General features: G+C 29.6%; 2 protein-coding genes across 2 annotated transcripts; one reads left to right on the forward strand and one right to left on the reverse strand.

Moving 5' to 3' along the window:
• Window positions 1–14242: 14242 nt before the first annotated feature.
• On the reverse strand, window positions 14243–14697 carry Phum_PHUM087060 (uncharacterized protein; the record flags this gene model as incomplete). The annotated part of the gene is made up of 2 exons (XM_002423767.1): window positions 14243–14379; window positions 14670–14697. 2 exons carry the CDS (start codon window positions 14695–14697, stop codon window positions 14243–14245), a joined length of 165 nt encoding a protein of 54 aa, XP_002423812.1.
• A 3936-nt stretch (window positions 14698–18633) lies between these two features.
• Window positions 18634–20854, forward strand: Phum_PHUM087070 (uncharacterized protein; the record flags this gene model as incomplete). Its single annotated transcript, XM_002423768.1, has 6 exons — window positions 18634–18640; window positions 18770–18877; window positions 18972–19136; window positions 19223–19320; window positions 19404–19572; window positions 20496–20854. The coding sequence occupies 6 exons, from the start codon at window positions 18634–18636 to the stop codon at window positions 20852–20854; spliced, it is 906 nt and encodes a 301-aa protein (XP_002423813.1).
• Window positions 20855–22919: the final 2065 nt, after the last annotated feature.

Genomic DNA, 22919 nt, shown 5'->3' on the forward strand with positions numbered 1-22919 from the left:
CCCCTCCCCCCACTCACTGATTTTTAAATGTTTAACAATAATAATAATGAGAATGATAATGATAATGGAAAGCCCCCAACTTCCGTTTTCTTTTTTCGCGACAGATTTTCTCGAGAAAATTTTCATTTTTACGCGAATCGATAATAATAATAATAATAATAATGATAATGATAATAATAATAATAATAATAATAATAATAATAATAATAATAATAATAATAATAATAATAATAATAATAATAATAATAATTTCCGATACTTTTTCGATTAAATCTAAAGAGAAAGAAAAAAGGGGGGGGGAAAAAAAAGGAAAAAAAGTTTTAAAATTGCCATTTCGTTTTTTTTTTTTTTAATGCACCGTAAAAAAAAAAAAAAAATAAATAAATTTTTTCTTTCACTTCCAATTAAGAATTATTATTATTATTAAAAAGGAAAAGTTTCACTACTTTTCTGTAAATAATCACCACGAGGGACCCTCACTTTAATCCTTCTTTTCGACTTAGAAAAAAAAAAAAAGAAAAAAAAGTAACGGTTGTTTCGATGACACGAAAAAAAAAAAGAAAAGAAAAGAAAAAGTGTGAAAATGTTTTTTCCTTTTCTTTTTTAGAAATATAAGAAAAGCGTTTGAATTTTTCTCTCTCTCTCTCTCTCTCACTCTCAAAACACTCTTTCTTTCTTTCTCTCACTTTTCTCTTTCAACTACACCTCTTGAGGGGTTTTCACGATGTTTTTCTTTTTACCTTTTGAACCTCCTTTTTTTTTTTTTTTTTATTGTTTCGAAAAGGTTTTTTACACTACATCAAAAATAAATTTTTTTTTTTTAACGTTTCAATTGTTTTTTTTTGGGGAGGAGGAGGAGGAGGAGGAGGGAGGGGCGGGGGCGGGGAAAATTGAAGGAGGAAAAACAAAAAGATTTTTTTGCTTTTGAATGACGTCACTAACCGTTAAGATTTTTTTTTCTCCTTTGTGTGTGAGTGCGTGCGTGCGTGCGTGCGTGTGTCATTCTTTCTTTGTCACGAGAAAAGGAAATTTTTGAAATTTTTTTTTAGGTTCTGGAAAATTCTAGAAAAAGAAAATTGTTTTTATTTTTTCGGGAGGAGGGGAAAGAGAGGGGAGGGGAACATTCAAACGTTAGAATTTAAAATTCAAAAAAAATAAAAAATAAAAATTTGTCGTTGGAATTTTATTTTATTTTTTTTCCCCGGGGGGGGAGGGGTTTCGGGTTTAAATTTTCAAATTTCAAATCGATGGTTTTCGTATTAAAAGTTTTTGACAGGAGCTGAGGGGGAAGAGAGGGAAGGGGGAAAACGAAAGGAATCGTATAAATTTTAAAATGTGTAATGTTCAGTCAGCAATTTATTAAATTATAACAAAATTGGGGAGTTTAGAAAACTTCCCCCCCCCTTTTCGGAGTTTCACGACAGCAAAAACTCTCTTATCGACAAAAATAAAAAACCACGTGCAATTTTCCTGGGGAGAGGGGTGGAGGAGTAGAAAAAAAAATTAATAAAATAAATTTAATTAATATTATTAGAATGCGGAAATGGAAACTTTCACGTTTCGTTTTTTTTTTTTTTTTTTTCGGAACATTCCAGAACTTTTCGAATCATCGTCATTTTTCATTTGTTTTTCTTTGGAAAAAAATGAAAACCTCTCTCGATCATTTCACCGTAAAAACAATCATCGAATTCTCTCGAAATACAAAAAAAAAAAAAAAAACAAATTTTTTCGCGTTGTGTGACTCACACGAATTGATATTATCGACTATCAACCAACCACCACCGCCACCACCACCACCACCATCACCATCACCATCGTTACTTTCAAAGTCAAACAACTATTTTTTTTGCTAAATGTGAATTCCGAGTATGACCGACACTTGAAAACCTTGAAGGAAAAAAAAAAAAAAAATAGAAATATGGTTAACCGTCGTAATCGTCGTCGTCTGCTACCCAAACCATTTTTTCTTTCTATATCGAAGTTCAAGATCGAAATTGCGATTTTTTAAAATTTGTCATTGCTACCCCCTTAACCCCCTTAGCCCCTTTCCTCCTCGTGACCTTTAAAAACTCACCGCTTTGTAAATTTTCATTTCGGTTTTGCGTGCTGTCGTCGTCGTCGTCTTCGTCATCATCATTTAGAAAAGAAAAAGGATAAGGAAAGGAAATGTAATTGACGGTCGAGACGATAAATTTCCGGTTGGAAAATAAAAGCAAAAAATTTATTTTAAATGTCAGCAAAAAATAAATAATCACGAGTCATTTTTCAATCTTCTCTTAAATTCGGTTTCGTTAAAAATTTCAACCCCGAAAATGTCGTTCAACCCCTCCTCTTCCTCCCTCCACACCCCCCCCCTTCTTAAAACCGTCAATCGAATCGATTTCGAACGATGAGATTAAAAAAAAAAACTTTCATGATTGCCGAAACCGGAAATAATTGTTTACGCGGTTTTTGTTTTTGTTTTTCTTTTTTTTTTTTTTTTTTTGCTGATAAGAGAAAAAAATGACGGTTACGTTGACGTTGACGATGGTGGTGGTGGTGGTAGTGGGGGGAAAATAAAATAAAAAAGAAAGTAGGAAAAATGAAAAAGGGGAGAAGTGAATTAATAATAATAATAATAATAATAATAATTTTCATTTTCCCGGGAAAATTCGTTTTTGAAAAACGTTTGCAAAACAAACATTCGAAGGTTTTTGATAACAGAAAAGAAAAGAAATTCTTTATTTAACGTTAAGCTTTTGATAAGAAGGTTTATGATACGAACCAGGTATTTGCGAATTAATATTTTCAAGGTTTTTCTGTTTCTGTTTCTTTCGAAACGACGATAACGTTTTTCTTTTTTTTTTTTTCTCTCTCTCAAAGTCTTGTTTGTCGGTTTCGTTTGTAGAATTAAAAATTTCCTCGGGGGAAGGATTTTGGAAAGAAAAAAAAAAAAAAAAAAAACAATTTTTGAACGCGTTAATCAAATCCCCGGTACGAATTAAACGAGAATGAAAAAAAAAAAGTTTTTATAAACGAATGAATTTCCCCCCCCTTTCCTTCTCCCCCGAATCTCCCCTCACTGACATTTTACATCAACCGGAAATTAATTCGAAATAAAGAAAGAAAAGGAAAAAGAAAAAAATTGGCGCGAATAATTTGAAATTAATATATATATTTATATTAACTTTCATAAATGCGAGAAGTAGAACGCTTTCATAAATTCAGCAGATCCCCTTATAATTTAATATAAATCGAATTATTATTATCATCATCATCATCATCATCACTATTATTATTATTATAATTATTATTATTATTATTATTATTATTATTATTAGATCGATTTTTTTTTTTTTTGGAAATTTTTCAACGTGAATTTATATCGCAAAAAAAAAATCGAATTAAAACCGTAAAAAAAAAATTGAAAATGTCGACCTTTAATTAAGGTTTAAAAAAAAATTGTTTTTTGAAATTGCCGCCAAACGATAAGAAAACCGACAGGGTTACCAACATCGTAAAAAAAAAATTTTTTTTCATTTTTTCAATCCGATTCGATTTGAATCATAAATATTGTATTGAGTATGTTTCATTATTTGAATGAGAGATTTTTATTGTTTCGATTATTATTATTTTCATTATTATTATTATTATCATCATTATTATTAATGTCATAATGAAAAAAATTAGGATAAACGCGTGAAATTTTCTTTTCTCCCCTCCCTTCCCCTTTCGCCCTCGGTGATGATTTATTAATTAATTAATCGATTCTCACGGTTATCGGAAAAGAGGGAAGGGAAGGGAAGGAAAGAGAAAGAAAAAGAGAGAGAGAAAGAGGGAAGGAAAGAGAGAGAGAGAGAGAGAGAGAGAGAGAGAGAGAGAGAGAGAGAGAGAGAGAAAGAAAACCGTTAAAATTTTTTTTAAAAAAAACGGCGTTAGAACGATTACAGAAAAGAATTTTTTTTTTTTTTTCCATTAAATATTTTGACTATGTGTTAGAATCGAATTATGCGTAATTACGTCAAATACCAATCGATCGATCCATCGATCGATCTATCGATCAAAATTCAATTTTTAATTTGTTTTTCGTATTTTAAATAACGAGAGAGAGAGAGAGAGAGAGAGAATGAGAGAGTGAGAGACGACGTGCCACGTTTCTTCGAAAAGAAAATTCCGGAATGAAATGCGATCGTCGCATCCGTTTAATTTTGATGGTAAAATGATAATAATGATAATAATAATAATAATAATAATAATAATAACAACAATAACGATGATGATACTGATGATGATAATGATAATAATAATAATTTTATACTCGAATTCGATTCGAAATTTAAATTCAAAAACAAATCATTTCATCAAAGCGTTATTTCAAATGGAAATTTATAGGGGAAAAAAAAATTTTTTTTTTTGAATGCGATTCGTCGTGGCAGAAAAGAAAAAAAAAAGTAATTTACAACAAATTCCACGACGAAAAAGATTGTTTATTTCAAATATATATATATTTGTATATAATTCGAGCTCGTTTGACGACATTTTCTCGTAATTCTCTGGTTTACATTTATTTATTTATTTTCTTTCTTTTCTCCAAAAAAAAAAAAAAAAAAAAAATTATTTGAATAAAATTTTTATATTCGTATAACGGATTCGATTGTACGTTTTCGTTTCGAAAAATCGTAAGAGAGAGAGAGAGAGAGAGAAAGAGAGAGAGAGAGAGAGAGAGAGAGAGAAAGAGAGAGAGAGAGACAGAAAGAAAGAAAGAAAGAGAAACAAAGAGAGAGAAATGCGAACCGATGTTTTATTATTATCATTATTATTATTAATACGTTTTTTGATTTTGTTTTTGCGGTTTTAAACACGTGCACACACACGTACACACACGCGCGAGAAAAATTTTAAAATGATATCTCATTAAAAGGAAAAAAGGAAAAAAAAAAAAACTCGTTTAACGGAATTTCCAAAAAAAAAAAAAAAAAAAAAAAATTTTTTCCTAATGGAAATTCTAGTTTTTTACTATTATTATTATTATCATCATCATTATTTTTAAAATGAAGACATTTAAAATTTTGATTTTCGAATTCCAAATCCTTAATTGATTTGAGTTTTTTAGTTATGATGATAATAATAATAATAATAATAAATAATGATGGCGTCACCGTTAATCTTATCGTTAATTAATGTATTTGTTTTTTTCACTGTCGGAAAAATTTCGTCGGTTGCGTAATAAAAACCCGGAAAAAGGGAAAAACAAATAATAATAATAATAATAATAACTTACCTTTTTTCCTTTTTCATTTCCTTGAACGATACGTGAAGAAACAACCGACGTCGAGAGAGAGAGAGAGAGAGAAAGATAGAGTGTGTCGCTTTATAATTCCATTAAAAACAGAAAAGAAAATTTTATTTCTTTGCATCTGTGAAATGAAAAAAAAAACAAAAAAAACATGAGATTAATTTAATTGTAATTTACTTTCGTTTTAAATTTATTATTATTATTATTATTATTATTATTATCACATCGCATTTCTTTAGTTTTCATAAGGAAAAAAATAATAATAATAATGATAATAATAAAGTGCGTAGGCGGTGGATTTGAAATAATAACAAACGACCTCGAATTGTGGAAAAAAAAAAAGGAAAATCACGGGAACGACGACGACGACGACGATTACAAGTACTTCTTCCATTTAAAGAATGATAATGATGATGATGATGATAATAATAATAATAATAATAATAATAATAATAATGCGATGTTTAACGCCCACGTCACGAACGTAACATTTTTACATATTTTTTTTTTTTTTTTTTTTTTTTTATTTAACAAATCTCAAACGGGTCGAATTTTAAATCGAAAATTGCGTAAAAAAAAAAAAGAAAACGAGTAATCGAATCGTATTTATTTAAACTTTTATCGAAGATCGAAATAAACGAGATATCGAAAAAATTTGTTTTGTTTTCTTGTTGCAATTCTCAAAATGCATTTGCGAAAATGAGGGAGGGAGGGAGGAAGGAAGAAAGGAAAGCGATTAGAAAATCGATCGATTTTGACCTTGTTTCGATTTATCGATCGATTCGCAAAAGACAAACGAATTCTCATTAACGATTCTCGAATCAATTAGAAAAACAAATCCGATGTAACGTGACAACGATAGCGTAGCATATAAAACAATTTTTTTTTTTCTACGAAAATACGAAACAATTGTCGTCGTCGTCGTCGTCGTCGTCGCCATTTTGTTTTTATTTTTTCCACCTTAACTACTATTACACGTGTGACTTTGATTTTTTTCACGGGAATTATTACTAATGGTTGGTTTTGTTTGATGATTGCACGATCGCATTTTTGTATTGATAAATAAATTATTTAGCTACCTTTTGATAAAAATTGCGAATTGCTTTACAATGTTAGTTTCATCCCTCCCCTCCCTCCCCCTTCCTTCCCCGCTCCCCGAAAAGTATTATAAAAAAAAAAAAAAAAAAATGGATTCAATGTTGTTGACCTTAAAAAAAAAAAAGCAAGTGCCATTTTTTCTTTTTTTATATTCATACGCGCGTATTTATGTATTTATTTCTAGAATTTTCGTCATACCTGAAAAAACTACCATCATCATCATCATCATCATCATTATTTTAAATTTCTGCCATTTAAAAAGAAAAAATTTACGGCATAAAAATAAAATTTTTCCGTATGAAAATAATAATGATGATAATGATAAAATCCAATTGTAATGTAAATAATTTCACGTATATCAATATCATAGTTATTATTATTATTATTATTATTATTATTATTATTATTAAATTTCCAGAATGTTCCATTTGCATAATGAAAATGTTTCGGAGAGATAGTAGCGAGTTGGAAAGGCTTAGAGTATGAATTTTAGTAAATTTTGATTCTTGAACGAATCGTTCGTTATATTGAGCAAACGCGAATGATGATAATGATGATAATGATAATGATAATAATTTCACGAGTGGTTGAATAGAAGAACTGACAGTACCAGTACCGACTTCTTTTTTTTTTTTTTTTTTTTCTATCGTACCGTTAGGTACGTTTCTTCAAGTACTTAAACATTTCAAATTTGCAACGTTTTTCACCGGGCGTACGAGTAAAAGAGGAAAGAGAGAGGGAGGGGGGGTAAGGAGGGAGAGGGGGAAGAGAGAGAGAGAGAGAGAGAAATTTAATAATTAAATATCTTATATCGAAAGTACTTAAAAAGTTCATCCATGCGATGATGATATCGTCGTCGTCATCGTCGTCCTGATTACTATACGCGATTTTTACACCTTAAATTATTATTATTATTATTATTATTATTATTATTATTAATCTGTTGTTTTTTTTCCTACACGTACGATCGTAGAATATTTAATACGTTCTCTTTTTTTACGTAACAAGAATAAAAAAACAAAAGAAAATATTTTATTACTACGCACGAACCACATTTTTTTTTTTTTTTTCACGTCGACATATATGTATATGCAAGTATGTAGTAGTTGTAGTAGTTGTAGTGCCTTCACTGATATCGTCTCATGTTCGACAGTGTCGCAACATTAAAAAAAAAAAAAAAATTTTTTTTTCTGTCTCTATTTTTCAAAGAGTGCCTGCCGGTGGACTCCGTCATTTTATTTTTCAATTAATTTAAATATGATATCGAATAATATATAATAATTATCATTATCATTATTATTTTTTAACCTTTGTACTCGACGTGTTTCTCTCTCTCTCTCCCTTTCTCTCTCTGTTTCTCGTTTGCTTTTTGAAACGTTTACATCATTCTTTTTTTGAGAGAGAGAGAGAGAGAGAGAGAGAGAGAGAGAGAGAGAAAGAAAGAGAGAGAGAGAGATTTTTATCTAAATTCATGTTCAGGAACGAAAATGTTGGAATTTACAAAAACAGAAAAAAAAAATAGATATAAATAAATAAATGGGGGGGGGATCCCCACGCACGCACACGCATTCACGCACACGCACACGTCTCACGAAGAAGATTTATTCTCTTTTAACTTTATTTTTCGAATTGATAAATGGAATTCTTACGGAAAAAAAAATAATCGAACGTTTTCTTTTTTTTTCTGGAGGGAGGGGGTGAAGGGAGGTGAGGGGGGGGAGAATAAAATGAAAATAATCTTTGTTAAATCTGCCGAAATGATTTATGTATATATACGTACATATGATTGAATGATTTCTCTTATCGTTTTCGAATTCGAAAAAAAAAAAAAAATGGCGAACGAAAGAGAGGGGAGGGAGAGGGGAAAAGAAAAACGTTTAGGAAAGAGAGCGTGCGAAAAAGTAAAAAAAAAATAATAATAATGATAATTATAATAAAATACATTCAATTTGTAAAAGTAGAATCGAAGTTTAAAAGAGAGAGAGAGAGAGAGAGAAAAACGTGATCTCTATACTTAAAAATCCAAATTCAACTCCCATTCTTTCAAAAAAAAAAAAAAAAAAAAAAAAAAAGGGAGTCGAATCCATTTTAAATATCATCATTATCATCATTATTATTATCATTATTATAATTATATCCATTCTTTTTTTTTAACGGTTTAATTAACCTGAGAATTTTTTTTTTTTTTTTACATCCTGATAAAATCTGATTTTTTCTTACCTTTTCTCTTTCCTCACCCACATTCACGTACCAACCCCTCCTCCATCACCACCACCACCACCATCATCATCATCATCATCATCATCATCATCATCATCATCATCATAGTTTATACGGTCCATTGGATTTTTAGTTTTTGTAACGATGGTTGGGTTACTACCGTCTCGGTTTCATTTAACAATGACGTCCATTATTTTTTTACCAAAACAAAAAAGGCGTCGTCGATTTAATAAAATAATAATAATAACGATATTTAATAAAACGATGATGATAATAATAATCGGTCGAGTCGATATTCTGAAAAGAAAAAAAAATTGCAAATTAAATCACCGTAAACGTATAAAAAAAAAAAAAAAATTTATTTCATAGAGTGTTTAAACATTTTAAAAAAATAAAAATGGCGCGTGGATAACCAACCGGTGGTGGTAATCGACCGACCCGAAGGTATTTAAAAATGTTTTTTTTTTTTTTTTTCCGCCGCATTTGTGAGAGTGGGTGTTGTTACTACTTTGTGCTACTTTAAGGCAAACAACAACAACAACAACAACCAGAACGTAAATCTTAGCACGATTCTCTAATTCCACGAGATTTCGAGAATTACATTTCGAGAAATAAAAAGTAACAAACGAACGAACGGTTGTTGTTGTTGATGATGTTGTATTCACTCAATGATGCAATTTTGCGATATTTAAATTTTGAATAAAAAAAAAAAAAAACGGTTACGCTGCGTTCCGCCATGTTATTTTTTTTCCTTTCTCGAATTTAAATTTTTATTTTTATGTCGATTATTATATTCGTGACTTGAAAACACGCGTCCTACCTATTATTACCAACCAATCAATTTTTTTTTTTTTTCGTCAAAAAAATGTTTAAAAATAAATCTTGCGAGTTTTATTTGATTGTTGTTATTGTCAATAATAACAACGTAACAACCGATGTACGAACAAACAAACAAACAACAAACAAGCGGCTCGTCCGACCGCACGACGGTATCGAAAAAAAAAAAAAATTTACAATTTACTAAACATTGTAAAAAGGTCACGTCGGAAAAAAAATTAAATAAAAAACAAAATGGCGACCGTTAATAATTTTTATCATTATTATTATTCTATCTCCTTTTCATTCTGTTTGGTGATTCGCGACGGATATTGTCGTTGGAAAAACAAAAATGGAGATAATGAAAGAGAAAAACCGTTTGGAAAATAATTTTTTTCGCCTTCTCTTTCGGGGTAAATGCGAAAATAAAATTTAAAAAAAAAAAAATTTCTTCTGCTTTTAAAGAAAAAAATGGGATGGGAAACGGAAACGTACGCGATGTTATCGATAAAAGAAAATTCTTTGTACGCCGCGTTTTTTTTTTTTTTTTTTTTTTTTGATGAAAAATGATAATTTCGTTTGAAAAAAAAATTTTTTTCTGTATGAAAAGTACGAAAAAAAAAAACGTAAACGTGTAAATAGATCATCATCGAGTTGTTCTAAAAGTTTTTTCGGGGATAAACGTGGCACTAGAATCTTCGTGAAAATACAAAAAAATTATTATCGAAAATTGTTGAAATTTGTACGTTCGCCCGCGTTTTTATTTCAAATAATTCATTTTAAATTTTTTTTTTTTTTTTTTTTGGTTTTATCGCGTCATTGTTTGCATAATCGCCATTAAATCTTTTAATTATGATAATAATAATAATATTAAATCGTCAAATATCTACGAAAATAATAATAATAATGATAAAAAGACGTTAAATAAAATCCACCATTAAAAGAATTAATTTTTATTTGAAGTAATAAAAGAAAATAAATCCGGGAAGATTATTCATTTGTTTGTTTGTTTGTTGTTTGCTCGTCTGTTTGTTTGCACGTTAATCTATCACAGTTTTATAAACGAAGAAAAAAACAAAAAAAAAAAAATTATAAAGATGGATAAAATGTCGGCCTTATAAAAATTAACACGTTATCATCAATTTAAATTCGCGATAAGTTTGAAAATAACGCGGCGTTTCCCCCCCCTCGTACAAACGGTAAAACCTGTGATGATGGTACGCGTGTGAAAAAAAGAATAATGATAATAATTACGCCGGCGTTATTATAAATAAATTTGTATAAAAAGAAACCGTTCGAATCGTTTCACAATAGATTTTTTCTTTCTGCCACGTTTATTCTTTTTTTTTTTTTTTTTTTTTTTTTTTCCGGTTTAATGAATTTCTCGTCCCGATTAACCGGCGGCGAGTTTTATAAACCGTTTCTTTTTTTTTTTTTTTTTTCTATTTTTTTTATTGGATTTTTGTAATGTAAATACTTATTATTATTATTATTATTATTATTATTATTATCATTATCATCGTCGTTTTTTCGAATGAAAATTAAAAAATAAAAAATTAATTAATTTTTTATTATATCGAGTTTAAAGCATACGAGAGAGAGAGAGAGAGAGAGAGAAAACAATTTTGAAATTATCAAACGGTATTTTTTTCTTTTTCTTTTTGAAATTAATTCCCTCGGTCATTTTCATTATTATTATTATTACTATTATTATTATCGTGTTAAACGTTATCAATTATTACATTTTTTTTGCGGTTGTAAAAAAAAAGCCAAAAAAAAAAAAAATTTTTGTCGTCGAAATTGAAACTCATTGAAATTAAACTTTATGAAATGAAAAGAAAAGAAATATTATTATTATTATCACTCATAATGGCGACAATTCGTCTAGATGTTTGTCGGATTGTTTTCAATGTATAAACCAGGTTTCTACCCGATCATCCCTAAGGAGAATAAATGCCTGAATATCAGTGATGATACTGTATGCCTGATGGATAAGTTTCGTATTGTTATAACCTATGACGTCACGACAAAACTCATAAGAGTCTTCCTATCATATTCGATGGGAACGAGTTATCCTCTGGGTACTCCTGGGCTCCAGTGATGACTGACATCTGTGGTGTGGAGCCAGGAACAGGAGAATAAGACAACATAACGAGATTTGCCTTTTGGTTCTTCTGTCCTTATCTTGTTTTCATTTTGCCCTTATACAATTATGAATGAGTCATCATGCAATCTTTCCAAAGTACTACTTCAATACTTAATTTTCCTACTATTTCCCCCTTTCATAATTTTCCCTCATGCATTCCATCGTTAATGTTTACAAATTATAATTTCGTACCTCTAAACTCTTAAGTAATCCGAAGACAGTTTTGAATTTTTCTAATCCTAATTGAAATTTTACATTAAACACATGGCAAAATATGTTATAATGAAACAAACTGACTTAATAAAAGGGCTAAAGTAATGCACAATCAATACAGATTGACACTTAAAAACAGAAGCATAAAGATTTTATGTCCACCTGATACAATAAATTAATTAATATCAAGTATTTATAATAAACTACCTCCTTCATTTTTATTTAGTGCGACAGGAGGTATTTAGCTCAACTACTTATAATCACCTCAAGAGATACAAAACAATTATTAAATGGATTTTGTTTTGTCTGTTTGCATTATTCCTTACACTAAAATCAATCATTTTATAAGCTACTTGATTTTTGATGCAGATTTATGAAAGTATAACACTGTCAATATGATAAACTATGTTGTAATGAGACAGGCAAACTAACTCAAGAAAAGGTTTACCAACCAACAATCAGTAATTAATTAACGCTTAAAGATTAGAGAGTATAGAAATTTGCACACTCTTGTTAGTTATATACCATAATTTTTGGCAAGTGAAATTTAAATCTTAAAATGAGGTACTTACCCCTTAACAATCAGATGTACTGAGGCATCTTCCAAGGTTAGTCACTGCCCACGCTTTCTATTGTTTCACGTGACAAACCGTTTTGTGACGTGACCGTTGACTATTCCGTAAATTTAAACTGAAAATAAAAAAAAAAAAAAAAAAAACTAATTATATCACAATAAACTAAATTCAATTAAACAAAACTTTCGATATACATAACTTATAATTAAAATGATAAAACTATTAAAATTAATTTAAATAAGTTGACGATGGTTGCACTCTCGCACCCTCCTCTTCTTCCTTATTATTATCATTATTATTATTATAAAATATCGATTTGATTGATTAAGAGTTACGAGAGAGAGAGAGAGACGATTATTCAAAAGGTTTCCATTTTTTTTTTTCCCCCCTTCCAAATCCTCTTAAGTATAATATTTAAAGCGGTGGCACGAGAGTTTGAAAAACCATTTATTATTATTATTATTATTATTGTCGTGTAACCTGCAATTTGTGTATGGTATCGTGGAACTAACCGTACTCATTGTGTGTCTTTTAAATAATACGAATTAAAATCGATACGCGGATTCTTTCGCAATTAATTTTTTTCTTTTTTTTTTCCTTTTCTTTTTATTTTTCGCGGTGAAAATTCAAACCGGATGTTGTTGTTCTTTCGGCGATACTCGTTTCGATATAAATATGAAGAGATCGGTAGCGAAAACGAAAGAAATAAAAAATTATTATTATTAATTTTTTTTTTTTTTTTTTTTTTCATTTCTTAAGAATAATATACTATCGGGGATAGTAATAGTAATAATAATAATAATAATGAATTACGTGGATGGATGGATGGATGGATGGATGAATGGATGGATGAAACGGAAATGATTTCGATTCTCCATCGCGCGGCGGGAAAAACAAATTTTCCCACAATTTATAACCGTCAAATCGGAAAGAAAAAATTTATTTGCGATATAACAAACGAATCTCTCGTTTGTCTGGATTTTTTTTTGTTTCCCCTTTACGAATGGGGGTTGAAAAAAAAAAGTGCACAAGAAAATAATAATAATAACAAATAATAATAATAATAATGATATTGATAGTAATAATAATAATAGCGTTTGCAGATCGTTTTCGAAAATATCAGATGGAAAAAAATTTCATTTTATTGATTTATTATATTATTATTATTATTATTATTATTATTATTATTATTATTATTATTAGTATTATTATTACACAAAAATTACAATCGAAATCTTTTATTATTAGAAAAATGACGTCATAAAAAAAGAAAATGCAATTCAAGATTTTTTTTTTTAATCAAGTAGATAAAAGTTTATCCTTTTTCATACCTCCTCTCTCTCTCTCTCTTCTCTCTCTCTCTCTCTTCACTCTCTCTCTCTCTTTCCTTTCTCTTTCTCTACCTTTTTTTTCTCTCTCTCTCTCTTTCCGTTTGTTTCTCTTTCTCTGCCTCTCTGGGTCTCTGGCTCTTTCTCTCCCTTCCTCCCTCTCCCTCTTTGTCTCTTCCTCTCTCTCTCTCTCTTCTCATTCACCTTCTACATCGATACATCGAAAAAAGTAAAAACACGTATCGAATCGAACACGTATCGATATCACAAAAAAAAAAAAAATTTTTTTAAATTTTATATTAATGACGATTCGAAAATGAATGAACAGGTTTCCGGTTTTATTTATTATTATTATTAAAAAAAGTGTTTTTATGTGTTTTCTAGAAAAAAAAAAATTTTAATTTACATTTCAGGTTGAATAATCGATAAACCATTTAATACGAGAAGACGACAACGACAACAACCACAACCACAACAAGAACAATTCAAAAAAAGAAAAAAAAATTGGGTAAAATTGTTTGGTAATCCATCATGAGGATTAAGCAATGGCAAATCCTAATTCAAAAGCGCTCTACTCAACATGCGTTGCCTGTTTAGGATTTGTTTGTTTTGCCGTCGGAGCAACCGCTGTCGGACTTCCTCTTTGGGGATATTTTGAAGATCCGGGAGGTAATTTTTCCTGTTTTCTTTTATTTTTGACTAAACCACCTATGCGCGCGACTATAACCATTAATAATGTTTTGGTTGTCGAAATTAAATTGAAGAGAGGAGAGGAGGACGTACCGGAAGTGATTACGAATTAAAAATTTTCCCGATCGTTTTTTCATTTATTTATTTATATCATCGACAGCAAAAACGATGAGCGTACAAAACTACGACAAAAATCCCCCTGTTTTTTTAACATTTCGGTACGTAAAAAAAAATGCGGTTTTGCCTTAAAAGGAACTATTACGATTATCATCATCATCATCATCTTTGAAATCTGTCATTAAATTAACCGTTTTTATTTTTAAAAATTTTTTTCATTTCGCGAAACCGTTAAATTTTTTTTTTTTTTTTTTTTTTTTTTGTAGCCGCAATTAGAATAATCTGTCGCATATTTGAAATCGTAACGAAAATTTCACGTTTTTGTCGTTTGTTCGAATGTAAATAAATAGATAAAAAAAAAATTTTTTTAATAAATAGAAAATCACGACAAAAGGTTTAAAAACCGTGAAAAACTAACGAGTTCGAAAGTACGAAAATGGCGGCGACGCCCAACGATATCGAGGGTAAAAAAAAAAAATAGGAAAAAAAATGAGTGAGGCGAAAGAATTGTTATCATCATCATCATTATTATGTACGTAACAATGTAATTGATCCGCCATATTGAATTTTTCATTAGCCAAAAAAAAAAAAAGAAAAAAAATTCGAAATAACTGTTTGGATAACGTTTCGAATAATCATCATCATCATCATCATCTCCGTCATCTCCGTCATTATTAAACCCACAACTAAAAAAGGCAAAAAAAAAAAAAAAAAAAAAAATAATAATAATAATAATAATAATAATAATAATAATAATAATAATAATAATAATAATAATGTTTTTTCGAGTTATCGAACGACGAGATTCTCGAAATAAAATAAATCGAACGTTTACAATTTTTAAACTCGTTTTCTTTTTTTCTGTAAAAATTAAATTAAAAAAAAAAAAAAATGGGGGGAAAAGTTAGAAAAAAAAAAAAAAACTCGTTTAATTCGAATTATCGATTTTATATCGATTCTATCGTTTATTACGAATAAATTCGATTTATCATATCGATTATTATCGAACGTATTATCATCTCCGTCGTCGTTTCCAATTTAGATTTTTTTTTTAATTTCACGAATGAAAAAATTATTTTGGGAAATTTATTTTCATTCATCTTTGGAAAAAATCTCAAATCCCCCTCTCTCTCTTTCTCTCTCTTTTTTTTTTGGGGGGGGGGGGTACGGAAATGTTAAAGATAGAGAGAGAAAGAGAGAGAAAAGGGTTGAGCGAAATTTTTCGTCAACTGGACGAAAAAAAAATTAAATCGATAAGTTTTTTTTCTGGGGATTAATTTAATTTTCGCTTCGCTGATGATTTTTCTTCTAACCGAATTTCTTGTGCCTCCTCCCCCGCCCCCCCCGCTACCCCCCTTTCGACTTTGCGCTCCTCCTCACTCACCACTTCTCATTGCCCCTCACTCATTCACTCACATCCTGTCCGTTTCCGCTTTGATACAAAAAAAAAAATTTATTGAATAACTTTCACGATTCGATTCGATTCTCGATTTTCGATTTTCGATTATCGAACTACCTATAACAAACAACAACAACAACAACAACAACAATAACCACAACAATGATGATGACGATGAGGAATTTTTTTTTAATCAAACACTCAAAGTCGTTGTCGTTCCCCCATCCCCCTCCTTATGTATGGCCTAAGGTGAAGAGAAAGGGGAAAATATGGGAGGGGAGGGAAGGAATCGAAAGGGAATTTTGACGTGGCATCAAAATTAAAATATTATTTTTATTATTATTATTTTCATATCACGAACCGTTTTTTTTTTTTTTTTTTTTTTTTTTGGTAACCACCGTCACTGCTTCCGTCACAGTGATTGATGACGTCATTCATTTTTCTATTATCAGTTATCTTTTATCATTATCGAACGTTCGTTATTTAAACTCCGTCATTTTCTTTTTGACTTTTCCAAATAAAAAAAAAAAAATTATTTTTACGACGCGATTCGTCTTTCCGCATTTCGTTCCGGAAAAAGAAAGAAAAAAAGGGACAAATTCGACCGAATTGTAATTTTTTTCTTTTTTTTTCTTTCTTTCTTGACATTTTCTCTTGAAATTTAATTTTTCTAAGAATAAATAACAAATAAAGGTGAAGTTGTTTTTTTTTTTTTTTGGCAAGATGGCGGACGATTAATTTCTTTTTTTTTTTAAAACCGAAAATTAAAAATAATTTTTTTTTTGTTTTTTAATTCTAACCACGTCACTCTCTCTCTCTCTCTCTTTTTCCTTTTCTTTCATTCTTTTTTTCTCTCTGTGCGTCTTCTCTGTATCTCTTTGTTTCTCTGACTTTTTCTCTCTCTCTCTCTCCCTCTTTGTGTTTATTCCCTTTTTCTTTCATTTTTTCTTTTTCTTCTTCCTTTCTCTCTCTGTTTTCTGCCTCTTTATCTTTCTCTTCTTCTTCTTCTTTTCTTTGTTTATGTTTCTGTCTTTTTCTTCTATTTTTTTCTCTACTAGCTGTCTTTTTCTTTTCGTTTTTCTTTTTCTCTATATGTCTAGTTTCGCTGACTTTTTTCTCTCTCTCTGTTTTCCTGTTTTTTTTTTCTTTTTTTCTATTTCTTCCTTCCTTCCTTTTCTCTCTTTCTGTTTTCTATTTCATTTTTTCTTTCTCTCCATCTTATTTTCTTTTTTTTTCTTCCTCCTTTTCCTCTCTCTCTCTCTACCTGTCTTTCTTTGCTTTTTTCTTTCTCTCTCTGCCGTTACCTTTTCACTTCTCTTACATTTACTATTTACACACACACTCTCACACATACACAATTCCTCATCATCACATGACCTGACACAAATACATCCAACAACAAACTCATTTCTCTATTTAATCATCAACTTCGCAAAATTTAAGTTAAGAAAAACGACCGGAAATGACGCAATTCATAGCTCATATCGTATTTACGCGAGTACGTACTTCCTCTCTCGCGATATTTTCTTTATTTTATTAGAATATTTATTCTCCCTTCCAATCAATTTTTTTTTTATTCGATTCCAAAGGAAAAAGGAAACCCTTCGAGAAGGAGGAAAAGGAGAAAGAAGAGTAGGAGTAATAGTAATAATAATAATAATAAAAGTTTTAAAAAAATCCCTCGCTCGCGATTCGAACTTTTACGATTACGTTTTTGTTCTTTAATTAAAAATTAGTTTTTTTTTTTTTTCTATTTAATTCCGTGATAATAATAAATATGGCGGAGACCGCCTGTAGTGATAACGCGCGTGCGCGTACGCGTACCCGATTCGGGTAATAAAAAAAAAAAAAAAAAGAAACGAGGCATTCATTTTTTTTTATTGTTATGAAATCGTTGTCGTCGTCCCCGCCCCCCGCGGTGGCACAATAAATTTTTTTTTTTTAATACATTTAAGGTGTTTGTAATAATGATAATTAATAGGTCAGAAGGTCATTTTCTTATTCGTCGCGAAACTTTTATTATTATTATTATCACGGATCGAAAGGTGTTCGTACAGGAGGTAGAATGTAAATCCAACGAATTTTTTTTTTTTTTTTCATTCGCGGCCATGATATTTTTTCCGTTCGTGCATTTAGATCATTTCTATTTACACGTTAACGTTTTCTTCGTATACGATCCGATTACGTACGACGTCCGTCGCGGACTTTCCGTTTACGAAAGATTAGTTTTTTTATTATTGTTTATTTTTATTTAAAAAAAACTGGAAGCTGGAGTATTAATAATATTTCGAAATCTTTTCCAGTGATATATCGAATTAAAAACTGGAAAAAAATTTGAAGAGTCACGAACGATCAAAAAATTTTTATTTTCCATTCTGTCGAATGAGATTATCATTAATTTTACCGTTACCGTCTTGTAAATTATCCATAATCTTACTCGAATTTTTTTTTCTCTCTCTCTTTCTTCCTTCCCTTTCCCTCTCTCTCTCTCTCTCTCTCTGTTGCGTATCCCTTCGTTATTTCCGCGAGACACATTTTTATAATTGGCGAAATTTGATTCTCCTGGAAAGTAAGTAACGGGATCGATCGATCGATGGATCCCATACTACCAACGCACTTTTTCCTTCTTCTTCTTCTTCTCCTGTTCCCTACGGATTTTTTTATTGGGAAAAACGCATAACGTTCCGCCATTTTGAATTCGAACAAATGAATTTTATTTCGGTTAGTTGTTGGTAGCAGAAGAAAAAGCAGAAAAAATGTCGAGTTTGATTTTTCCCTTTTAATCCCTTCCAAAAGGAAATAAAGATGGTGACGATGATGATGATGATGATGATGTTGGTAAATAAATCAGTAAGTGAATTATTATCATCATTATTATTATTTATGTTTCAGGTCGAATAATTCGCGAGACGGGATATTTTGGACCATGGCAAGTGTGCAAAAAACTTCCCTACAATCGAGAAAAATGCGGTACGGAAGCCAACACGTTCGAACCCATAGGTGAGTGCGTGCGTGACTGCGTGAGTGAGTGCGTGTCTGCGTTAAAATTACGTTCGCGAACTGATTTTTTGATTCTCTTTTCTTTTTATTTTAGCGGCCGTGTATTTTGCTGGAATCGCTGCCGCGTTCGGCGTGACATTCCTCGGTCTTTTCTGCATTTTGAGCGTCGTTCAAATGGCGATGGTCACGCAAAAGGACAAAGTCATGATAAAATATTCGAGATGCGTCGCCATAAAACTAGTTTTAGCTATTTTATCAAGTTAGTACTTAAAAAATTTCTCATCGCGACACGGATTCGATCCTCCCTCCCATTTAATTAATGTTATTATTATTATTTTTCTTTAGCAATTCTTGCCATCGTGTCAGCAGGTTTGTTCGCTCTACAAACAGATGACCGAAAAAACAATTTTCGTATAACGCGGGGAGAATCTTTCTACCTCCAGGTTTGCACACACACACACATTGTTTAAAATTCTTTCTTTTTTCTTTTTCGTTTTTAATTTTATCTTTTTCTTTTTCTTTTTAGATTTTGTTAATAATATTAAATTTTATATTATTCGTGGCTTCCTTATACGATTTTTTATTTTCCCGAAGATTGGGAGGTGATCCGACAATGGCGACGAGAGATCCCGGAGGCGAAGCCGCGACAACTTATAACAATCCACATTTTCGAGAGGATTCAAATAAAAATCACGGTGAATTTTTTTTCCTATTATTTTCTACGTAAACATTATTATTATTATTATTATTATTATCATTATTATTATTATTATTATTATTACTGTGTGCAAACAAGAGAATGAGAGAGAGAAAGAGAGAGAGAGAAAGAAAAAAAAAATTATTTTTTCAGGTGTGTGTGAATCAGGTGTTAATTGATTAAAATCACTCGCGCGTCCAAAAAAAAAAAAAAAAAAAAAAGAAAATATTTAAATAAAGACTCACGTGATCATACACAATAATAATAATACTAATAATAATAATAATTAAATTCCAAAACTTAAAAAAAAAAAAAAAAAAAAAATTACGTGTGGATACCTCGACACGTGTTTGATATCTGATCGTTAGTAACATTCGTAAGGGAAATTTATAAGGACAGGGAAAAAAAAAAAATTACGACGGGGAAAATTTTAAAGACAGGGAAAAAAAAGAAAAATATTGCAGGGAAATTTTTTAAAGATGGACGAATTTCGCGCGCGTAAACAATAATAACAACAACAACAACAAGGCGAACATGAGAAATACAAAGTAAGGGAAATTTTTTTTTTTTTATTTTACGAAAAAAAATAAATTCGATATTTTCTTTTCCCTCACCCCTCTCCTCCCTCTACGTCGGTAGCCATTTTGAATAATTATTTAAAGATCTAATTTTAATTACGATTTTGAATTTATTCGTAAAAACATTTTTTATTACCATCGAATCAATATCATTAACACCTTTTTTTATCATTTAATTGATTAATGCCCTTGTTTGAAAAGCAAAAAAAAAAAAGAAGCAAAGATCAAATTAATTAACACGTCAGGTAGTCATGATGAGTAAATAGACAGAAAAAAAAAAAGAAAAATTTGATTAGTGTCAGTTAGTTGTATTTTGCACGTGAATAATCGCGGACGTAGACAGCCGGGATTCAGGGGATTCGAGAAAAAGAGGAGGAAAAAATGAAAACAATAAAAAAATACATAATGAAATTTTTTTTTTTAAAAGGGATTTCAATGACGGATGCAAGCGGTAAACCATACGCGAGATCTCCGACGTATAACGGATCCCTGGCATCGGTGACGACGATGACGACGACGACGAGCAACGGGTCGTCGGTCACGAGATCACCGTTGAGATCGAGTTTGAAAAAACCCAGGCCGCCGCCGGGAGATTCATCCCTCGGGATACACAATCCGGGATTCAGTCAAGGGAGTCCGACGATGCAAAGAAACGGAAGCGTTAAAAAAGTCAGAATACAAACTCACAGCACGGCCGTTTAAAAAAAAACCGCAACAAAATGGAAAAGCAGAAGAAGAAGTGAGAGTGAGACAGGAAATAAACTAGTCTTTTGTTTTTTTTTTCTTTTTCTTTTTTTACGCGATAAAAGGCGTTTTTTTCCGCGTCGTGTGAGCGACCAAAAAAAAAAAAAGTAAAAACCGGATTGAAACGTTTGAAATTACATCCGTCGTTTAAAATGTGACAAACATTCCATTTTTTTTTTTTTACAAAACGAACTCGAAATAAATGAAAAGAAAAATGTTTTATTATTATTATTATGTGTGATTTATCAAAATGGACTCGTTCGAGTGAGAAAGAGAGAGAAAAAAAGAAAGAGGAAGAGAGAGAGAGAAAGAGAAGAAAAAGAAGAAAAATTTTTTTCCAAACGTTTTTCATCATCATCATCATCATCGTCATCATCATCATCGCCATCGTCATCGCGATACGTTTGTTAAGTTCATCGTAAAAGCTTTATGCCACCCTCCTTTCCCTCCCCATCTCCCTCCTCCTCCCCCATATTCACAACAAAATGTTTGTTTCACATCATCAACATCATCAACATCATCATCACCATCATCACCATCATTATTATTATTATATAAATAAGAAAATAATTATATATATATATATATATTTGTTATTTATATACGCACGCACCCACGCACCCGCGCACGCGCACACGCATTCAATTTTATATATATATATATTTATATGTAAATAAAAAAAAAAAGAAAAAATTAAAAAACTATTAATTATTATTATTATTATTAAAAATTATTTACGACGTTTATCACGATGAGTTAAATATTGATTTGAAAAATGTCAGAGAACCAAACAAGCAAATCAACAAACAAAACAAACAAAGCAAAACAAAACAAACAAAAATGGCGAACGCAATAATAAATAAATAAATAAATAAATAAATTGTGTTATATATATATATATATATATATATCCGTCCATATTTATAATTAATCAAATTTTTTTTGTGATCCATTTGTTTTTATATATATATTTATATATTATTTAATATTGATGATTCTTTTGTTGTATATTATTTTTTTTTGTTAAATATTTATATATCAATGTCCAATAATTCGTGCAAACGCATATTATTATTATTATTATTATTATTATTTAAAAGCCTTTTTTTAATAATTAATGTAAAGAAAAAGAAGAAGAAAATGAAGAAGATGAAGAGATGAGAATTATGACATAGATGCAGTGAGAATTGTTATTTTGACAATTTTTTTTTTTTTTATTTGAGTTAACAATAATAATAATAATAATAATGATAATGATAATATAATAAAATTCGAATTTCGTTTAGTTTTTGTTTTCATTTACGTCGTTTCCGGTAAAATTTTTTTTTTTTTTTTTTAAATGAAATAAATAAGAGAAACGCGAAATAAATAAAATTTTAATAATAATTTTTTTTTTTAATTATATCATTATTATCATTATTATTATTATTATTATTAATACGTTAGTCACGAGCTCTTCTTAATATTATTATTATTATTTTTTAAATAAAATTGTTATTATTATTATTACCATTGTTTTTTTTTTAAACAAAAAATCATTTTCCTTACAAAAAAAAAAAAAAAAAATTTAAAATAAAAATTTTTGGCGCTAAATTATTTTGTCAACAAATAAAAATATGAACGTGTAATTAGATAACGATCAAATCATTATCATTACTACTATTATTATTATTATTATTAATATTATTATTGTTTTTTTTCTCCTCACAAAAAAAAAAAAAAAAAATTTAAAATAAGAATTTTTTGGCGCTGAATTGTTTTTCGACGAATAAAAAAAAAAGAAAATAAATACGAACGTGTAATTAGATAACGATCAAAACATTACTATTATTGTTATTATTACTATTATTTTTTATTCTTCTTACGAAAATAAAAAAATAAGAAAAAATTTAAATAAAAATTTTTGGCGCGAAATCCTTTTGTCGACGAATTAAAATACGAACGTGTAATTAGATAACGATCAAAACATTTACTATTTTTATTATTATTTACAATTTAATATAAAATCGTTCAATATTATTTT

This window comes from Pediculus humanus, genomic scaffold (assembly GCF_000006295.1).
Source record: "Pediculus humanus corporis 1103172107436 genomic scaffold, whole genome shotgun sequence".
NCBI lineage: Eukaryota > Metazoa > Arthropoda > Insecta > Psocodea > Pediculidae > Pediculus > Pediculus humanus.